This window comes from Crocodylus siamensis, chromosome 13 (genome assembly GCF_052110815.1).
Source record: "Crocodylus siamensis isolate JL-2025a chromosome 13, ASM5211081v1, whole genome shotgun sequence".
NCBI lineage: Eukaryota > Metazoa > Chordata > Crocodylia > Crocodylidae > Crocodylus > Crocodylus siamensis.
The window spans coordinates 241,092-261,823 of NC_143407.1; the positions used below are offsets into that span (position 1 = coordinate 241,092).

Sequence of the window (20,732 nt, forward strand, 5' to 3'; positions counted from 1 at the left end):
TGTTATGGTACTCTGCAAATTCAGTAAAGAAAAACCAATGCTTTAAATAAATAAGCTATTATTCTCTAATACTTTCCACAATTCCATGTTACCAGAGCATGAATAGCATGTTTAAAGACTGTTTTGGTCCTACACGTGCTCATCACATAGCATCTTGTAAGCATTTAGTCCAAAGTCTCACACTTCTGATCAACTGTTTAATGAAATCTGAAAGCTGCATACTCAATAGTCTGAAAAAAATAAATTGACAAATCATATCTGGCATAAAGCTAGACTCCAGGAAAGCAAAAGTAGCAAGACCTAACTCAGTATTTGTTAAAAGCTCAACACTTAAATGTTCAAAATGCTGAAACACGTACAATTGCAAACAAACTTGCTACACTAAAAGAATGGTTCAGCAAGGTGGGTGTGTGCGCGCAACATATAAAAAACCACTAAACCTAAGATTTGTGTTAAAATAAAACGCTGAATAAAATTGATGCATTTTAACAATTTCAAACATCATGAAACAAAACCTTTTATGGATATTCTGCTGAAAAGGGGAAAGTAAACATTAAACAAATAAAACCCGAGTTTATTTAAATGTCTCTGAACAACTCTTATTTTTGGTTTTATTAATTTTCAAAACAAACAAAGAAAGCCATATTCCCTCTGGGCTTGTCTAATTTTGGCCATGTGGAAAGTCTTTGGGGGACAAGTGTGGTCATACAAAGTTACATGAAAGTCAATGGCAAGGTATTAATTGTGTAGGATTAATCAGTTTCTACTTTAAGGTTTATATGAACTGAATAATCCTAGGACATTGCTCAATTTTAAATTTCAGGCAAAGAGTTTTTCAGCTTCTTTCATTTTTTTTTTCCTGTCCACTCTAGAAACTGCAGTCCATCCAGCCTCTCGCATTTTTCTTATAGCTGTACGTTTCAGTGCAGACCCAGGAGATTTTAGCGATGATGGGGTTGATACCTAAGAATAAAAGCAAAGTAATCAATTAATTTTGTTAAAATATGTCAAGCAATTTATTTTGATTTGAAGTAAAGCTAAAAACATACCTTTTTTGGTGTCACGCCACGGAAGCGGGAAGCTTGAGGGTCATCTTTATGTGGTTTTTTGAACATTTGTTCCTCAGCAACAATGCTCTTAAATTAAGGAAAAAAGGTAATCGCTGATATAATAAAATATACTGGGTTTTTCTCATTGTTATTGTCGAATACAAATGTTTAAAATATTACCATGGAGCCTCCTTGTTGGTAAAAAACAAAATTCTGTCAAAAACTTCAGGGAAATTAGTTTAGTACAACTGTAATGAATAGGTATGTTGTTTCTGCAGAATGCTGCTCAGATCATATTCTAGAGTTTTTAGTTATGTACATTTAAGACACGGGTAGCCACACATCCCAAATGACACAGGATGCCTCTGTGCAGCACACGGGAGATCAGGGAGGGTTACAGGCAGCACAGTGGCAGAGAACAGGAAGCAGAAAACAAAGCAGGAGATTGGGCTGGGAGCACAGGGCAGGGAGCAGAAGGCAGAATGAGGGAAGGACATTGGAGGGTGCAAGGCTAATTTGTGGCCTGCCTGCCTGCCAAAAAGATGGCCCCCACCAATACAGAATGACAATTCCACATATTATCATTATAGTCCCATAAAATACGTGCAGTTATATTTTTATTGGGTATGGTATATGATATCCTATCTACTATACATATATTTTCCCATACAACAAAGAATGTACAGACTAACACTAGGTGCTGCTTAGTTGTCAAAACTTTACCAAGAGGTCATTGTGTTCTGAGCTGTCTGACTGTGTATCCAGCTCTAAAACCACTTTTCTCTTTTTCTTCAGGCCTCCTTCTAACAGTGGGCTTGGGCCTTCTCCTTGCAGCTTATATTTTGGGGGAGTCTTCACAGTATATGTCTACGGAAAAATAAAATATTTAAACGCTACATTTAAATTATGCTCAACAAAGTGTAAATTAAATTATACTTAACACAAATTTATAATATTTCTAGACGTAATTACGGCAGCACGGGCCCTTTAACAAAGTGAAAAGTAAATTAATTACATAAATAAACACACTGTGTAAGAAAATATCTAGGTTACTGTTCCATAAGTAACAAACCTTTAATGACGGAGTGCCCAAAATACTTTTAGCTGGTGTGGAAGATGATAGCTCTTTGTTTTCCAAAACGTTCATGTTAGCAGGTGTGAAATTGTAGGTCGAAGTGTTTTTTGAATGAGCTGAGTCAAGATTTAAGCTACTTTTAGGAGTCTCCAAAAGGGAAGTTTGTGTTTTCTAAAAATATTAATAAATTTAAAACATTTAGTGTGAAACTTAAATTGTATTGCATAATATGACTATGAATATAAATTCCAAATTAAGTTATGGAATCAAAATAAAAAATACCCTGTGCTTTTTTTCTTTTTCAGGAACCACATTTTCTTTTACTTTTGCTTCTTTTGCAAGCTTCTCCTATTAAAAACAGTTATGTAATAGTAAATGTTCTACTCGTGTGTATTATTCACAGTAATGAAATAGCATGCATGTTCAGCATTCAGTCATAAATATTTGGATCGAGATCCATCCAAAATTTAGTCAAAACTGAGAAGACATTTAAAACGTAGAAACACAAATGTGCATATGCTTTTCTTGCTTATAGCTTTTTTCATAGGTCTGGTATTGAACCTACATAGAACCTACATAAGAACCTTGTCTGCCTGAACCTATATAGCACACTTTTAATCAGTATCCTGTTTTTGATTGATACATAGTGACAAGTTTATTTCAGGCACTGCCACTGCTCTCCTGCTGCCAGGTTTTTGGCCCTTGGGATGCTGGATTCTGGCCCATGGGCTGTGGGTTGACCATCCCTGTTCTAGAGTCTTTGGGCACCTCTCCTTCACGGCCCAGTAATGAGTAACACACAGTACTTAAAAGCAAACAGAATAAGAAACCAAGAATCAACCTAAATCTTTTCCACTGCATTAACTGCTATAGCTGCAAGGGCAAGTTGAGAAATACAGAATGGAATGCAGGAAGATGTACCTTTTCTTCAATCTCCACTTGAAGCTGTTCCTTAAGAGATGCTACTTCACTTTTCACACAGGATAGTTCATGTTCCTAACAATAATTAGCTTGTAAATTAGCTACATAAATGATTTCATTGTAATAGTTACACATATACACATATTTAAAGAAGAGTACTGGGTACCTCCAGACACAGTCACTCATAGTCCTATAAGTAAATCGAATATACTGAACTAATAGAGTTTCCTATCTGAAGCACATGAATATTCACTATTAATATGTCAAGTGGGTCATTCTCCTTCTACAGAAATACTTGCAAACAAGTCCTGTTGAAAGGAAAATGTCATAAGGGTCACTTACTGAGTTTCAGGCAGATGAGGAAGTAGAAGTATACTGTCAGCCACTTCTGAAGTGGCAACTACTCTTACAGCTTCCTCAAAGTGAGGCTACTCAGGGACAGGGAGACAGTAAGCCTGAAAGTTAGTTGTTTTTTTAGGAAATCAAGCACTACTAAGAAATGTATTGAATGATGCGTCCCATTCTGTTCAAGCCAAGCCTTTCTTTTCTCTTAATATAATATTTTAACAGAAACATGAAAAAAGTAGATAATTTATTCTATAGAAGAGGTGTCGCCTAACCAGACAGAGGTGAAAATAGCTACCTTGCTTAAATTTCATTTGAAACACTGCGTATCATAATTCTGATACCAAAAAGAACAATAAGCAAGTACACTACACAGAAGTTAGGGGGCTGACCTAAATGTACCACCCCCAAAATGTATATGCCTTATACAGAGAAGAAAACAATTGTTCACAAAAACAGAAAGGCTATTATTTGTCATACTGTGCCAGGGTAGCAACTGCTCCTTTTCTTTTCTCTGTAGTTATTCATTTTTTAAAATACAGATCTTACCAAAGTTCTTTTGGTTGATGTCTGTTCTTGTTCTTTTGTCTTAAAGCATTTTAATTCTGTGTCTTTTTCTTCAACCATTTTATCGTATAGGTGCTGCATGAAAGAGGCGGTCATATGAATATATGAAACAAATAAAAATTATGCTTTAAAATTATCTAGGATTTCCTTTCGGTTCAGATGTTGCAAAACAAAGGTAAAACTACTTTCGTGCTTCAGAGAGACCCATCTTTCCTTCCATAGACACCTCTTGCACATCTGCTGTACAGTACTATTTACTAAGGGTCACTTCCCACACTAAGGAATCAAATGTACCTGTGTGCAAAGGCTGGTCACATTGTAGCAAGTTCTATTTGTGAAAATATCTACTAAAGAAGAATGGCAAGGAAACATCATTAAATTATCTTAAAGTATACAGCTCAAGGCCACTAAGAAATAGGGTCCTTAAGAGAGCAGGCCAACATTAACATCAAAAGATAGAACCTGCAGTCAAATATCAGATGGCAAATATCAGAAAATCCTTTCAACAGCCAACTCTTAGAACAGACATGGAACACTCAAAAGTCAAATTACCTCCTACTATCCATGTTCTGTTCTGCAGCAAATGTGACATCCCAAAATTTATAGTCCCAAAAACATCTGCAAAATAGGGACGTCTCCTGTCAGACCAACCTGGTGGCCTTTTACGATCAGCTCACCAGATCATTAGATGCAGGGGTAGCAGTGGATACCGTCTTCCTGGACTTCCGGAAGGCTTTTGACACTGTCTCTCACCCCGTTCTCCTTAAGACACTGCGGGGGCTGTGCTGTAGACACCCACACAGTCAAATGGGTCGCCAACTGGCTGGAGGGCCGCACCCGGAGGGTGGTGGTGGACGGGTCCTTCTCAACCCGGAAGGACGGGGGCAGCGGGGTTCCGCAGGGCTCGGTCTTCGGGCCCGCACTGTTCAACATCTTCATCAGTGATTTGGACGAGGGGGTAAAAAGCACCCTGTTCAAATTTGCTGACGACACTAAGATGTGGGGGGACGTGGGCACACTGGAAGGAGGCAACAGGCTACAATCAGACCTAGACAGGTTACAAGGGTGGGCGGACGAGAATAGGATGGGTTTCAACACAGACAAGTGCAAGGTGACGCACCACGGGAGGAACAACCGGCACCATACCTACAGGTTGGGCAACTCCCCTCTTGTCAGCACGGAGGCGGAAAAGGATCTCGGGGTCATCACTGACTCCAAGATGAACATGGGCCGGCAGTGTGGAGAGCCAGTTAGGAAGGCCAACCGCACCTTGTCATGCATCCACAGATGCATCTCGAGCAGGTCCAAAGAGGTGATCCTCCCCCTCCGTGCGGCACTGGTCAGGCCGCAGTTGGAGTACTGCGTCCAGTTCTGGGCGCTGCGCTTCAAGAGGGATGTGGGCAACATAGAGAGGGTCCAGAGGAGGGCCACTCGTATAATCAGGGGGCAGCAGGGCAGGCCCTACGAGGAGAGGCGACGGGACCTGAACCTGTTCAGCCTCCAGAAGAGAAGGCTGAGGGGGAATCTGGTGGCCTGTTATAAACTAGTCAGGGGGGATCAGCAGGCACTGGGGGAGTCCCTGTTCCCCCAAGCACCGCCAGGAGTGACCAGGAATAACGGTCACAAGCTGGCAGAGGGTAGGTTTAGGTTAGATATCAGGAGGCGCTACTTCACGGTCAGGGCGGCTAGGGTCTGGAACCAACTTCCAAGAGAAAGGCTCCTGCCCTGGGGATGCAGGCTCCTACCCTGCGGGTGTTTAAGAGGATGTCAGATGAACATCTTGCTGGGGTCGTTTGACCCCAGTATTTTTTCCTGCCATGGCAGGGGGTCAGACTAGATGATCTGCTCAGGTCCCTTCCGACCCTAGAAACTATTGAAACATCTTCCCTAAAACAGTATGTATGTGAAGTTGCCAGATGCTGCTGTTACAGTTAGTGTTATAATTTATGTTGTGTACTTTGAAGTTAGATCTTGGAAATATTAGTTATTGTCATTGGGGGTGAGCTTCTTGTTAGATGTTAAAAACTGAGCAAATCTTCAGCTGGCTTTTCCTAGGTCACAGAATAATCGGTGAGATTTTTCAGTGGAGTTGTGCACAAATGTAAATTATACCAGAATCAGACACAGGCAAATGTGTGACAGTCCAGGACAGCAGACGCTATTACAGTGTCTCACCACTGCCCTGGGAAACGAGGACTAGGCTGTTTGTATTTAGCAAACAACTATACTGGGGGAAAGACAAAAATAAACCAGTGTAATTTGCACCGTTAGGGTTTTCCTCCAAGTCTTTCTGAGTAACCCTACACTGGACTCCATGGAGTTATTCCAGTTTAATTTGATGTCATATGTCCACAGGTTTTTTACACTAGCATACTGCTGAATACACCAGCGTACATGTTTCATTGACCTAAACCCTTTATTATAAAGCGAGGCTTCCTAGTTCCTGACGTTCTAGGTTGGTGCAATGTTTACCGACTCCAGGCATGGGGTCATACAATGTAAAATTAAAAACAAAATCTCTTTACCTTGTGCTTTTCCATAAGTGCTACCATTTCAGCTATCTTGTGCTGACACCGAATATCAGACTCTTTCTGCATTGCCACTGCTTCATCAGCTAATAACCTCAGCTTTTCTACCTATTAATAACACAGTTTATCTTCTAAACTGCAAGCAATGAGAGTAGTATGCTAACAAAACCCCTTTTCTATATACATACTTCATAACAGAATATTTTGTGTGCCTTAGAAAGAAGCCGCTAGTTTCAGCACAGAAAGGAAATATGTTTGGTCTAATGGAAACCCAAGTACTAGACTGTCGGAACAAATAATAAATTATACGCAAAGAAAATGTGACAGAAGTGCTGCTTTTTACCAATGCAGTTACTGTGTTCATTTTAGTCTTTTATCATATAAGAAAAATATTTATTTAATTAAACAGTCTAAATAAATGATGAAACTGTTCCAATAATTATCAATGTACTGATGGAATGCAAATTCCTTTTTCTGTAATATTAAATATGCTGAATGGAAATTAAGAGATACACGGCTTCTTTGTGAAAATGTGAAACATACTTCAAAACACATTACTTTAAAATGTTTCTTTCCTTATTTTATTTCAGTCTGCTGCTTATAATTAGAACAAAACAGAACTTGAGCAATTAAGTCTTTTTATATGATTTTACATTTAAAATTATAGCTTCATGTGGAATAAAGCAGAACACTTTCCAAACTTAGATGCCTAAAATTAGATACAAAATCCAAGTGGAGGTTCCTAAAATGGTAATTTACTCTACAAAAGCTAATGATCTTTGAGCTTTGTTACGTGGATCTCATGCTTGGGTTCTCTGTAACCATCATCCAGCCAACACCTAGGCAGGCAGGGTCCAGATTCGAACACTGGGCCCAGATACAGAACCTGGGTCTCATTCTGAGACATCAAATCTGACAGGACTGTTAACTGGACACAGGTTCACCCGGTCTGTAGGCTGAGAACTGCCCGGCCTACCTGAAGAGCCATGGGACTCTTCAGCCTGGAAAAGCACAGGCTCAGTGATGATCTGGTGGCCACCTACTGGCGGTGCTCACCAGGATCTGGGGGAACGTCTGTTCACCAGAGCACCCCAAGGGATGACAAGATCAACCGGTCACAAACTCCTCCACGACCGTTTCAGGCTGGACATGAGGAAGAATTTCTTTACTGTCCGAGCCCCCAAGGTCTGGAACAGACTGCTGCCAGAGGTGGTTCAAGCACCTACTCTGAATGCCTTCAAGAGACATTTGGATGTTTATCTTGCTGGGATCCTGTGAACCCTGCTGACTTCCTGCCCCTGGGGCAGGGGGCTGGACTCTATGATCCTTCAGGGTTCCTTCCAGCCCAAATGTCTACGAATCTATGAATCAATGCTTTTCTCAAGACTCATTCTGAATATTGTCTTGGTTTCTTCCGAGTGCTAGATATATTGAGGCATGCAAAGAGGTGGGGTGGGGAAGGAAGGCATATATTAGATCAGTCCTGCAGGTCACAGATCAGCAGGAGCTGGTCTTCAGGCCTGATGTGGCATGCAGAGCCACATGACGCAGAGCTGTCTGGTCTGCAGGGCTCCCCCCAGGTCTGAGTTTGGTGGAAGGACAGGCAGTGACAACATTAATTCCTGCAGCTCCAGGAGCTCCCTCAATTAATAGTGCCACCACTCCCCTGCTGCCAAGAACTTACGGACCCATGGGGAGCCCAATGGACTGGATGACATGATTTTGAAGGACATATCTTGCTCATCCCTGTATTAGACTAAGATCTTTTGGGAGCAGAGAGGTGTTCGGAATCTGAGCTTGTATATGCCCCCAGTTCAAAAAACACCGGAACTTTTGGTTGTGAACTGTTAATAGATCTGATTGCAGGAATCTTCCTTGGCAGAAGTACTAAAACACTGCTCAGTAACTGCCTATACTGTAGCATACAGGTGGCGACATGTAGACCCATGTGATGGCTACATCGCCACAGCGTGCCAAGTGGTGATGTAGTACACCGTTACATCACCACAGGGCGATGTGTAGACACACCCACTGAGACTCAATTATAAAAAGCTTTACTCACAAATGGTTCTCATACACACAAGCAGGTCCATCAATATAAGTGGGACTACTCACATAATGGGGTTTAGGATTTGGCCCTATTGAACCTAATAAAATAAGTAAATTATCTTGTGAAAAAAAGATATTCAAAAACATAGCAATATTTAGGAACACTTACTTCTTCGAGAAGTTTTTCTTCGGTGGCGTTTTTTGCTTCAAGTTCTTTTCGATAGCTGTCAATTGTTTCCTTACGTTGACAATTTGTATTTTCCAGCTCTAACTGTAACTTATTCACCTTTTAACAATACAAAAACGTTTATCTTGTTCATTAAAGGATAAATAAATAGGCAGACAATCTCCTTAAATGGTTTATCTTATGAAGTTTGCACACTTAACAGCACTAATGTTGAATGGCACCCTTGCTGACAATCACCGGTTAAACTTTAAGGATGCAGGTGATCTTACTGATTTGAATGGAATTTAGAAAAAAAGCACTAAATCCTTAACATCTTTCCCTATTGCTTTTATCAACAAGTTTTAATATATACCTACCTTTGCTTCATATATTCTGGATTGCTTACTTTCTGCTGCTATTTTCTTTTTCAACATCTTATTCTGTTAAAATCAAAATGAAGACTAAGCTTTTATGCATTTTCACCTCTGCATGTTTTTATTAACCTACTGCTTTGTTGCCTTGTCAGCTAAGATTAGAACACATAAGGCAAACTGGGCCAAGGCAACAGACTCTTTAGCTCGCACTTTAAAGGGTTGGGGTTTTGTTTTGTTTCTTTTTTTTGCGGCGGGGGGGGCGTGTTGCATCTTGTGCAATGTCTTTGCAGAAAAATCAGGGAAAAGACTGATCCTACTTTTAAAAAAATGTTTACGCTTACAATCCAGGTCTCAAAAAGTGCCTTTGAGGCTAGAGGTGTCTTCCATGCAGCAGGAGCAGTCAAGAGCCTTAAAAACAGTTCTTATTCTTTCTGGACCACGTGTAAACCTCTACATATGGTTTACATAGGCATCCTGCGGCACAAAAGACAGAACCACACTCTCATTTTTGTCCTGTGGAGCATATAAGACAAAACCAATATAGTCCCAGGCTACACTACAAAGGCATCTTCGGAGGGCCAAAACGGATACGGTGGTAGACAGGCCCTGTGGAAATGGACGAAGAATTAACCAAGTTTTAGGATGTTTTCCCATAAGGAGGTAAATCCTTACGTGACAAAGAGAAGGGCATCCTTGTGATTTTCTGAAAAACATCATTCCCAGGGCTTCTAACCCACAAACAGACATTCTGGATTCAGATTTTTAATTCTTTTACTGATTGATAACTGACATCACTCTAATGTTTATTTAAAACAGATGTGTCAAACTCACCTGCTTCTCATGTGCTGGATCCAGAGTTGGTGGTGGCAGCAGGATGACCAGCAGCATGGGGGTTAATGTAGCTGTTACTTGCCCCTCTCTGCTGCTGACATGTATGCCTAGCGAAACCCCATAATTGGGAATTTGGTGGTAGGTACTCTCCCTGCTCACCCTGCCCCTCATAAAAGTACTGAAGGTTGGCTTATAGTGCTCCCTGAGTAGTTATCAGTGGCTTGGTATCTAGCTGGGAAGAGGTACAGAGTAGGGTTCCACAGGGATCCAGTATCGCTTAATATTTTTATTAACGCTTTGGAGGATGAGACGGAGTGCAGACTTAGTAAATGTGCTGATGTCACCAAGTTGGACGGAGCTGCAAACACTCTGGAGGATTGGGTTAGGATTCAGAATGACTCTGATAAACTAGAGAAATAGTCCTCTCTATCTGGCACTGCTAAGGCCTCATTTTAACTACTGTATCCAGTTTAGGAGCCTTCGCTTCAAGAAAGATGCAGACAGAGGAAGCGTCTGGCAGAGAGTGACCAAAATAACTGGAGGCCTGGGACACATGACTTATGAGGAAAGGCTGAAATAACTTGTGGGTTTTTTTAGTTTGGAGAAGACTGAGGGTGAGTGGGGGATTTGGTATCAGTCTTCAAAACACAGAAGCGTAGTCATAAAGAGGATGGAGATAAAACTATTTTCTGTGGCCATAGGGTACAGGTCTAGGATCAACAGTCTTGACGGCAGCAGGGACAATTTCGGTTGGATATTAGAAAGAACTTTCTATAAGGGTGGCTAAGCACTGGAACAAGCTACCTAGAGAGGTTGTGGAATCTCGATCCTTGGAAGTTTTCAAGAGCAGGTTAGACAGACACTTGACTAGAATATTTTGGCACTGAGCAGTGGGGGTGGTACTAGATGACTTCCCGAGGTCCCTTCCAGCCCCGCTTTTCTAAGAAAATTACAGAAAAAAAATCTCAAACCTACCTTTAAAGACTTCACACCAGTTTACAATTCTACTAGAAACAAAACAACAACATTGACACAAGCCCTGAATTTTATGTTTCTGCCACTTCTAACAATTGTACATACCTCTTGCTGAAACTCTTCACCGCACTTAGTTTTATTTTCAAGCTGTTTCTTTAAGTTATTAAACTAAAAGATAGAATTTGAACAAAAATAGTTACAATATTTTTAATTCTGTTTGAACGTTGTTAATTTATCTGCTATCCTGGGTACAGTTGCATGTATTTTATAGGGCTCAATTTAGCAAAATACTTAAGCGTATTGTTAAATTTAAATATATGAATACACTCATTATATTTCAGTCTAAATATGAATGCTCCCAATTCAGAAAAGAACATTTAAGCATATATGCAAATCCTAGTCAAGAAAATGCTTAAGCTTATGTTCACTTAAACCATGCATCAAATTCCACTGAAACAAATAGTATTTAAACATGTGTTTATGAGCTTTGCTGAAACGGTTTTAAGCAATAAAGCCTATCGTGATTTTCTTAGTCTATTGCCAGAAAGTGTAAAAGTAGCAGGGCAGTGCCACTGGGAACGAGTTAATATCGCCTCTTTTCTGTTTGCAAACTGGATGCGAGATATCGCAGTTATAGCTTTAAGAAGGAACAGAAGTTCTCCATAGTCCGTAACAAAATATTTTATTGTCATACCTTATTTTCCAGCATCTTCAATTGTTTTTCCTTTCTTGAAATTTCACTTTCAATATTTCTAGTCTGAAAATATATCGATTTTTAAATCTGGCTAAAATATGAACATAAACCTTGACTGACTGATGTTATAGGTTTCTCCCCACACACCCCTTTTTTCTATGTTTGAATCCTTGGTCTGTCACGCAGGGTGCATATCCATGTGCAAATAATGTAAAAGCAATAAACTCCAGGGCAGTCTGAGCCGGAGTCAACTACGCCCGGGTACAGCATCTACATGTGCAAATTGAGATAGCAATTTGGGCTGGAAAGAAGTAATTTATGCCAGGGCCAGGGACATGAAGGGGGCGGTCAGCCCCAGGCTCCAGGCGATGGCGGTGTCGTGCGGCAGAGGGGTTGGCTGTGGCACAGGGGTACTGAAAGTGGAGAGCTGTGTAGCAAGGCAGCAGGCAGGAATCTGGCCCCCTGCTGGCTGGGCACACTGGGTGCAATTTATACCCATCGTCAGCATCTACATGTGCATTTAATTGCAGTGAATGACCCTGCCCGATTCGGTGGCCGAATCTCCGAATCAGAACCTAATCAGGAGACCCTTTAATCTCCCTGAATTGAATCAGAAAGATTCAGTGATTCAGACACAGACAGAGCTTTAAATGTTTTTTTCTACATACCTTAAGGTAACAGGCAGCCCACGAATGCTGAGATGGTGGGGCAGATAGAATGTCCCACAGGAGCATGGGGGGGCCCCCCAGCACAGTTGGCAGCAGACCCGGAAGTGGACCGGAAGCACTTCTGGTCCACTTCCAGGTCTGCTGGGGAGCATGCAGAAGAACTCCCCCGCACCTGTCCCCCCCTCCCCCCCAGCTTGCTGAGTGGCGCTTCCTGGGTCTGGGGGAACACTGGGGGTCCCCCCACAGCCGATCACCAAGTCAGGGAGGTGTGGGGATGGGGGCTCCCTGTGCTCTTCCCGATGGACCCGGAAGTTGACCAGAAGTACTTCCGATCCACTTCCAGATTCACCGCCAATCACATGGTGGGGCCCCCACACTCCTGCGAGACACTCCATCTGCCCTAGCATAGCAGCATTCACGAGCCATGCCTGGTACCTCGAGGGATGCAGAAAAAACATTTAAAGCTGTGTCTATGGCCGAATCGCTGTTTCTCTCGATCAGCATCGAATCTTAAGATTCAGATTCGGCTGAATCGAATCGGGGACAGTGATCTGAATCAATTAATCAAATCGCTGTCTCCAATTTGGGCCAAATCTGAATCGAATACAGCCCGTTTCATACACCCCTACTGATTTTTACAACGCTGTCATTCAAGGAGAGAGAAACAGCTTCTTAAGTGACTAGGTGCCAAATCATTTACACTTTGACAGTAATACCAATTCTTTCTTACACCTTCTAACTTTCCATTTTCCAGTCTCCTGCATTTTCCTGTTTCCTATGGATATTTTTTGGCTCTGACATTTACAATTAACAGCTCTCTCATGATAAGGTGTAGTATTACTTATTCCATACATTTTCTTCATTTTCATCCAGTTTATGTTTAATCTCTTCACTTTTCTTTTTCATTTTCTCCTTCACAGACTCCAGTTCCTTTCTAAATACCAAATCAATAAGTAAAACATTGCTAAATATTTCATTTATAAGTGTACATTTCTTTCATTATTGCCAAAAATATTACATTAGTTTATAGCTAATAGAGTTTCTTTCTTGCCCCCTCCTTTTTCCTTCTGTACCCCTTGTATTTTATCACAGCTTTCTATTAGCTCTTCTTCTTGCAGCCTTCATAGCATCTGATGAACTAAGTGAGGTGCTTACGAATCTGCTTACGAATCCTCAGTGTCTGATTTAGTCAGGATAGATTTGTACTTTATAGACTGCCTTCTGCCTGCCTTCAGACTAACACGGCTAACTTCTTTGAAAAGTCTTTGAAAAAATCGTCAAGGAGGCCATCAACCACAAGCTCATAACTGGTGCGATAATAAGCAGCAACCAGCACAGCTTTGTCATGCCTAACAAACCTGGTATCCTTCTATGACCGGGTAAACTCACCAGCTGGACGTGGGACGTGCGGCTGACATCATCTAAGTAGACTTCAGCAAGTCCTCTGATACCGTTTCCCATAAGCTGCTATCAATGAAGTTGGAAGGTACTGGCCTAGACCAGTCTACAGTGAGGTGGGTTGGCAACTGGCTCAGAGGCCAATCCCAGGGAGTTGTACTCAGTGGGATGGCTTCATCCTGCAGGGCCCTCTCCAGTGGTGTCCCCCAGGGATCAGTGCTTGGGCTTGTGCTCTTTAACATCTTTATCAATGGCTTGGATGAGGGAGTGGAAAACGCAATAATCAAGTTTGTGGATGACACCAATCTGTCGGGAAATGTGGGCACATCTGAGGACAGGGTAAGGATCCAGGATGACCTTGACAGACTGGTCCTATGGGCAGAACGCAATCAGATGAGGTTCAATACGGACAAGTGCTGGGTCCTTCATCTGGGTAGGAGGAACCTTCACCATAAGTAAACAATGAGTGGTGGTCCACTGGCTGACACCACATCTGAAAGGGACCTGGGGGTAACAATCAACCAGAGGATGAACATGAGCCAACAGTGTGATAAAGTCACCAGCAGAACCCTGGTGCACATCGGCCAATGGGTAGCCAATAGATCCCAAGAGGTGCTCCTCCCCCTCTATTGGGCATTGGTGAGACCACAGTTGGAGTACTGTCCAGTTAAAGGCACCACACTTCAAGAAGGATGTGGATAAGCTCAAAAGGGTACAGAGAAGGGCCACCCTTACGATCAGCGGCCTGAAGGATAAGCCCCATGAGGAGAGACTCCGGGAACTGGGTTTGTTCAGTCTGAGTAACAGAAGACTGAGAGGCGACTTGATAGCCGCTTACAATTATGTCAGGGGGGAGCACCAAGATCTAGGGGAGCTACTATTCAGAAAGGTACCCCATGAGAGGACAAGGACCAATGGGCACAAGCTAGTTGAGAAAAAAGTTAGGCTAGACATAAGGAAAAACTTGTTTTCCATAAGGGTACCTAGAATCTGAAACACATTCCCAGGAGAGGTGGTGCAGTCACCATCCCTGGAGGTGTTCAAGACGAGGCTGGACAAGCACCTAGTTGAGCTCATTATAGCCCAATCACCTCCTGCCCATGGCAGGGGACCGGACTTGAAGATCTTACAGGTCCCTTCTGGTCCTTCTAGTCTATGATACCTCTCTCCTCTACAGCTAACATCATGAGTCTTGCAGCACTATAGCCCAGAATTTCACTTTTGATCTGTACCTATTTTACTACAGATTTACAAAAGGGTTCCTTTCCTTCCAGGAAGATAAATTTCAATCTATCTACAGTATTCTAACGCATCTATCTCCTAGTCTAATGTAAGGGTGTCAAAGATACAGCCTACAGAGCTGTTTCATCCAGTCCACGGTGCTCCCGAAGGGGATGGGAATTTGGGAAGGGGGCAAGCGGGGTGGAACCTTCTTCCGAAATCCAAAGTATGAAGTCCCACTAGGGACACATGTCAGTAAGGGGTGGGGGAGAGAACGAGCTATGGCTGTGTTAGCCCCTATGCTCCTGCCAGAGGTAGATTCACATCCAGCCCAAGAGGAACCCCATGAAATAAATGTTAACAACATCAAAAGCAATGCAAAAGCAGCTTAAGCACCAATAAAGACTATTACATAAATATGCAACCTGAAAATAATCCAAAGTTACAGAAAGCAATAAATATATTATTAAGAAAACAACTAATATCTAACTGTAAACTACAAAAAAAGTTTTCTGAGAGTATGTTACTTATATAGAAGATACTTGTTAGTGCTTGCCTTAGCATACTGTTTGTTTCTTCCAGGTTTTTTACCGTTTCTTCACTCTGGTGTTCCTTCTTTTTGTTATCCTAAACAAAGACATATATGTTGTTATTATCTGAATAAAATATACTGACAGAATGGGGTTTAAGTAGTACGTTCACCTGCCTTTAGTTAACGATGCCTTTTATATCTTAAAGTAAAAAACCTGGTTTCAAAATTTACAGACACAGTAAAAGCTGTCAACATCGTATTTTAATGTCGTCGGGTTTCCCATGTTTCACTTTGAATAAATCATCGTCCAAAACCACGTATAAGATTAGAGCTTGCCTTATGGTCTTCTTGAAGCTTCTTCAGCTCTGTAATTACACCCCTCTTCTCTTGTGCTATTTGTTCTTTTTCTAAAAAACTTTTATTGCGGTCCATGTTTAGTTGTTTATTCTTTAGCCTATTAAAATATTTGGGAAATCAGAGAAATAAGGACTTTTGAATTTCAACATTCCATTTAAAACTAATTTATAACAAAGCTCTTTGAATTTCCACATCAAGCGAGACCACATCTACACTAGTAACTGGTTTTTATGCAAAATCTGTTAAGGATGGGATTTCTGGTGATCATTTCTGTACCGTCAAAAAGCCCTGGTGAGAGCCATTTATACCAGTGTAAGAGTGCTTTTAGCAACAAAAATTGTTTCAGTTGAGAAAGTGACATAAGGTCTCTAGGCAAATGCATTCTTCTGAGAAGTTGTAGGAGGGCTTGCTAATATAGCTATTCCAGTAAAGAGCTACCAGTATTCCTAAAACTGAAAGCCTTTTCCGGCATAAACTGGCCTTAGGCAAGGAAATGCAAAAGAAATATCTCTCTCACGTCATTATTTTATTTTTCTTCTCTGTTGTGTCTGATTTAAGACTAAAATATGTTTTGACTCATTATATTATATATTGAAATGGACCTGCCTCATCCATTAAGATCACAGGCTAACTGGCTACTGATCTACCACTCGACACTTATTTCTTGGTTCTGCAAACATCTGCACTCTGATTTGATGCTCATTTTACAGTTATTTCTCAGTGGCTATCAAGGTCAAAGCTCCATCCTCAGTGCAGGCAGCTCATTGGGCTAATGTGGTTAAGACACGCCGCTTTCTGTAGCCAAGGGTTTTCAATCTCATTAGACTAGAGGCAGCCTTCATCAGACTCAAAACATCCCTCAGAAAGTGCCAGACCTTAGTTTTACTTTGCTTTTTTTTTTACTACAGGAAAAGAAAAGAATAGAACGATACTTCTGTTGCAAAGAACTCAGAAAAATCACAATAGGAATTAATAGTGTCAAAGATATTCTAACCTATTTGAAATCACCTACAGGTGTAGGTGTTTGCATGCCTAACAGTGTTAATATTGCATGGCAACCTTAAAAGACGAATCGCCGATCTGGGACATCCATGATAACACAAACAATAACAACTTAGTTAAATTAAATGCAAGTTAAATTAAAAATCCCCACTCCTCATAAGTGGAAACTTTAAATAAATCTAATTTAATTAAAATGATTAACTTATTATTAATGAATATGGTTTCAATCTCTTCATAGAGATTAGGCAAACAGAGCAACAATGATATGGAGAAAAGAGAAGAACGAGTGTTTACTCAGCTTTTTCCATAATTGAATGGAAAATTTGAGACCCAGGGTTGCACTGTCAGCAATAATACCATCTTGATTTCCTTTACACAGAATGCAAAACTGTTATTTATTACAGTATATTTTGCAGAAATCGCACTAGTGCTGTTTTCTGTGGTCTGTCTTGGAGACAAACTCCCTTCAGCTGTAATATTTTCCCTTTGCGTTAGAGCTGCCAGAGCAACAGCTTAAAATGTGAGATAAACACCGACTGCTCCAGGGTACAATTTAGTTTACTTAGCAAAATAAATGTTCAGTAAACCCACAACGTGTTTAGCTTGACGGTATCTTAATATATATATTTATTAGAAAATATACCATGCACGATTTTAAATGTATATTAGAATAAGAAACAACTTTTATGTATAATACCCCAAAATCAGAGTGTAAAGCCAATACTGTAATTCAAAATACATACATCTCTTTCTCAAGCTCTGCATTCAATGCGGCAATCTCTTTTAAATATTTTTGGTCATTTTCAACAGCACCAGTTAACTGTGCTTCTAAATCAAGTATTTTTTTCTGCAGAAAAAGATAACGTGAGTAGACATACATTTATAGCCTACCAGAATGGAGCAGACAAACAAAACCTTATAACAAAATAACACTGTTGACGTGCTATAAATTAGCTAAATTATATCTACATAGCACTGCTGTAAAATGTTAACCTTTTATATAGATAAGCTGGACCTCTACCCTGCACCCAGATTAATTAACAAGGCTGTAAGATTTTTGCAAATCTGCTTTTTAGAACAACTCCAAGCTTTCTACAATAAATCTTCTTGACTCTCAATGCACAGTCAAAGGAAGGGAACAGGAAAGGAGCCCCTACTGTACCTAAGGAATGAAGAGAAACAATGTACTTTCTTCCGGGTGCCTTGTCCCTGTGGAGAAGAGACCAGTAAACAACAACCAAAAAAAGTTACTACCTCCGCAAGATATACCAGTGACTCTGGATTTGTTGGTTTGGAAGTGAAAAGTGGGGTACTTGTACACACCACAGAGTTTAATCCTCATTAACTTAACGATCATTAACGTTTTAAAACTTGTTTATTTTGGCGCATCGTGTTTGTGTTTGCCCGCACCGGGCTTTCAAACAAATTAAGCCCCGTGTGCAATTCCCCATAAATTCCAGCAGGGAGAGCCAAATACCAATCTACCCCCAGTGCTGTCTTTCCTAAAGAATTACAGCAGGAGCGCACGTAAGTAATACCCCTATAGTCCCTATTACTAACCCCTTTATACTGTAAGTATTAAGCCCATGCCTCCAGAGTCCCTGCCTCCTACTTCTTGATGCTTGTGACTCCGTCTTTAGGTTAAGATGGTGGTGCGTTGCAGTTAAGATTAATAGATTTCCAGGGGCTTAAGTAGGGTCAAAATGAATTGCGCTTGGGTACCTAATTCCATGTAGCTGTCCAGTCAGTAAAACAGACTCTGGCTCTTGGTGCTCAGGTCCTGAATACCACAGGTAAGGGCTGTGAAGCAACAGGTACCAAAGGCAAAAATACCAGATTCCAAGAACTGAGAAACTCAGAGCTAGGGTCAGGACCAGAAGGAGAACGGTCTGCCACTTGCTTTCTTGGAGCGTGGCCCCTGGCAGGGGTGTTTGAGTCCTATGGAACTTATAGTGAGCCAGCTGATTCGTGTGTCTCAACTTGCTAACCACTGGACACGGTGCCTTGTGCACTGGCTCACTCTCTGGAGAAATGCTGCTTTTTGACAGCACCAGAGGACATTCCAAATGACAGCAAATTTCAGTGGACACACCTTAATTCTTAGAACTGCCCCACTTCTAAGCATTTAATACATTTAAATTTAATACTTCATTACTGGTAGATTTTTTTATATGTAAATATACCTCACTGTATCTATAACAGCACGATAGCTCTTACAACATGGAATAACAAACGCACTCTAAATATTTCCCACATCAGATAGCTGTTGTTAAAATATAAACAAGCTTTGTATTAACTTATCTACACAATTTTTAAGGGTACTACAGGTACATTCTTTGCATAATACTTCCTGCCAGTGACCAATGACGACATTCATGCATTCAAGTACATCTTGTCAATAATATTAAAAAACTCCCCCTTTCTACAAACCTCTCTGACTTTAAGAGTATCCTTCATCTCTTTGTTTTCATCTTGTAATTTTTCAGAAGTGGTCTCCAGATGCTTCTTTTCAGCTAAAAGTCCTTCAACCTGTTTCTATTTAAAAGCAGCAAAGCAACCCCAACGTTAGAATATTAAGTCTCAAACAGGTAGGAAATAAGTACAATCGTCACATATTTTTACCAGTTTGTAAAATTTTCATTTATACCCAACTGTCAGGAATATCATCCTGAAATAAATATAATATATTGCAACCAAGTCAGCCGCTGTAAAAGAACAGGAAAAGAGAGCGTTATGGGTCCGTGTTGCCACAGAGTTTAGGAATTATGGGGCTCAGTTCAAAGCCCCAGTAGGTACTGTCTTCTTGATGGCATTTCAAGTTTTGTAGTGTTGAAGGTATGTATCAATATAATTAGGAATATAGGTAGTAGAAACTTACAAAGAAAAAGATCCCTAAGGGAAAATGTTGCACAGAAACAATCCAGAACTTATGCCACAGCTAACTTACGGGCATTACAAATAAGGTTGCCTTTATGGTATGATGAACAAGAAAATTCACTTAGTCTAACCTTAACTTCCGTGTGGTCAGAGTCCCCAGTTTCCTTCTCTTGTATTAATTTTATTTTTTCTGATTGCTCATATGTTAGCTGCTGCTTCAGATCTTTTTGAATTTTGACTGATCTTTCCTAGGTAATAAAGGAAAATATGTTAAAAGGTATACTGAAATAAAATGAACAGACACGAAGAAAAGATGTTTCAAAGTAATGTTTCTTTTTCCCACTCTTGTGTATCTCCTGTATTTTACAATTGTAAAAGCCGACATGCAGCTCATGCTCGAGCCATCCTTACTCCCACTGTGAGAAGGTAGGTCAGGAAGGATACCATAAAGTCCTTTCCAGAACTTACTACGCTATCTATTGAAAGTGAGTGGCACTCTGTAACAAGGCCCTACCCTGCACCTCTGCACACCCTCCCCAGACGTAGGAGAACTCACCAGAGGCTGGGGAACCAGGTCCTGGGACACAGTGAGTACCTCAACAAGGGAGCTGACACACGTGTGTGGAGTCAGAGAGGGCTAGCCACCTGAGCCCAGAGTGGGAAGGATAAAAGACACTAAAAGCAGCCTTAAGAGGCTGCATCTGGCCAGGGAGCAGGCTGCCTGGAGCTACCAGGAGTTAAGCAGCCAAGGGGAAAGCCCAGAGTAGGGCTTCTCTCTGTTAGTTTGTTTGCTTGCTTGATCATTTGCTTTGCTGCACAAGTCTGCAGGCTCTGCAAAGCCTCTGAAACATAAGAGACAACCAAGAGGTGAAGCCTGGAAGAACCACTGGAAGAGAGCTAAGTGCTAACTTATTTGTTTAACTTCCTTTGTTTGTTCTGCATTCAAGCCTGGGTGGCCTCTGAGCGTTATCTCCTAGCCTGGCTGCGGCAAAGGCCAGGGCCCTGAACAGTGGGTCCTTGGCCAAAGCCAGCAGCAAAAGTAAAACTGGTCAGCTCAATTAGCGTGACCAAACATACCCTGCTGCAATCTGCCCAGATTCTGC

The 20,732-nt window shown here is 41.1% G+C and overlaps 1 protein-coding gene across 1 annotated transcript in view; it reads right to left on the reverse strand.

Moving 5' to 3' along the window:
* Positions 1 to 813: 813 nt before the first annotated feature.
* Positions 814 to 20,732, reverse strand: part of SYCP1 (synaptonemal complex protein 1) — a 35,493-nt gene continuing 15,574 nt past the window's right edge. The window contains exons 15-32 of the mRNA XM_090025339.1: positions 19,761 to 19,877; positions 19,183 to 19,287; positions 17,496 to 17,599; positions 15,730 to 15,847; positions 15,418 to 15,488; positions 13,095 to 13,176; positions 11,575 to 11,637; positions 10,986 to 11,048; positions 9,078 to 9,140; positions 8,704 to 8,820; positions 6,483 to 6,593; positions 3,940 to 4,032; positions 3,046 to 3,120; positions 2,407 to 2,472; positions 2,122 to 2,295; positions 1,773 to 1,916; positions 1,050 to 1,136; positions 814 to 963 (exon numbers count right to left, since the gene is read on the reverse strand). Of these exons, the coding sequence (XP_089881465.1) occupies positions 820 to 963; positions 1,050 to 1,136; positions 1,773 to 1,916; positions 2,122 to 2,295; positions 2,407 to 2,472; positions 3,046 to 3,120; positions 3,940 to 4,032; positions 6,483 to 6,593; positions 8,704 to 8,820; positions 9,078 to 9,140; positions 10,986 to 11,048; positions 11,575 to 11,637; positions 13,095 to 13,176; positions 15,418 to 15,488; positions 15,730 to 15,847; positions 17,496 to 17,599; positions 19,183 to 19,287; positions 19,761 to 19,877 (1,797 nt within the window). The 3' untranslated portion in view covers positions 814 to 819. The remainder of the gene's footprint in view (positions 964 to 1,049; positions 1,137 to 1,772; positions 1,917 to 2,121; positions 2,296 to 2,406; positions 2,473 to 3,045; positions 3,121 to 3,939; positions 4,033 to 6,482; positions 6,594 to 8,703; positions 8,821 to 9,077; positions 9,141 to 10,985; positions 11,049 to 11,574; positions 11,638 to 13,094; positions 13,177 to 15,417; positions 15,489 to 15,729; positions 15,848 to 17,495; positions 17,600 to 19,182; positions 19,288 to 19,760; positions 19,878 to 20,732) is intronic.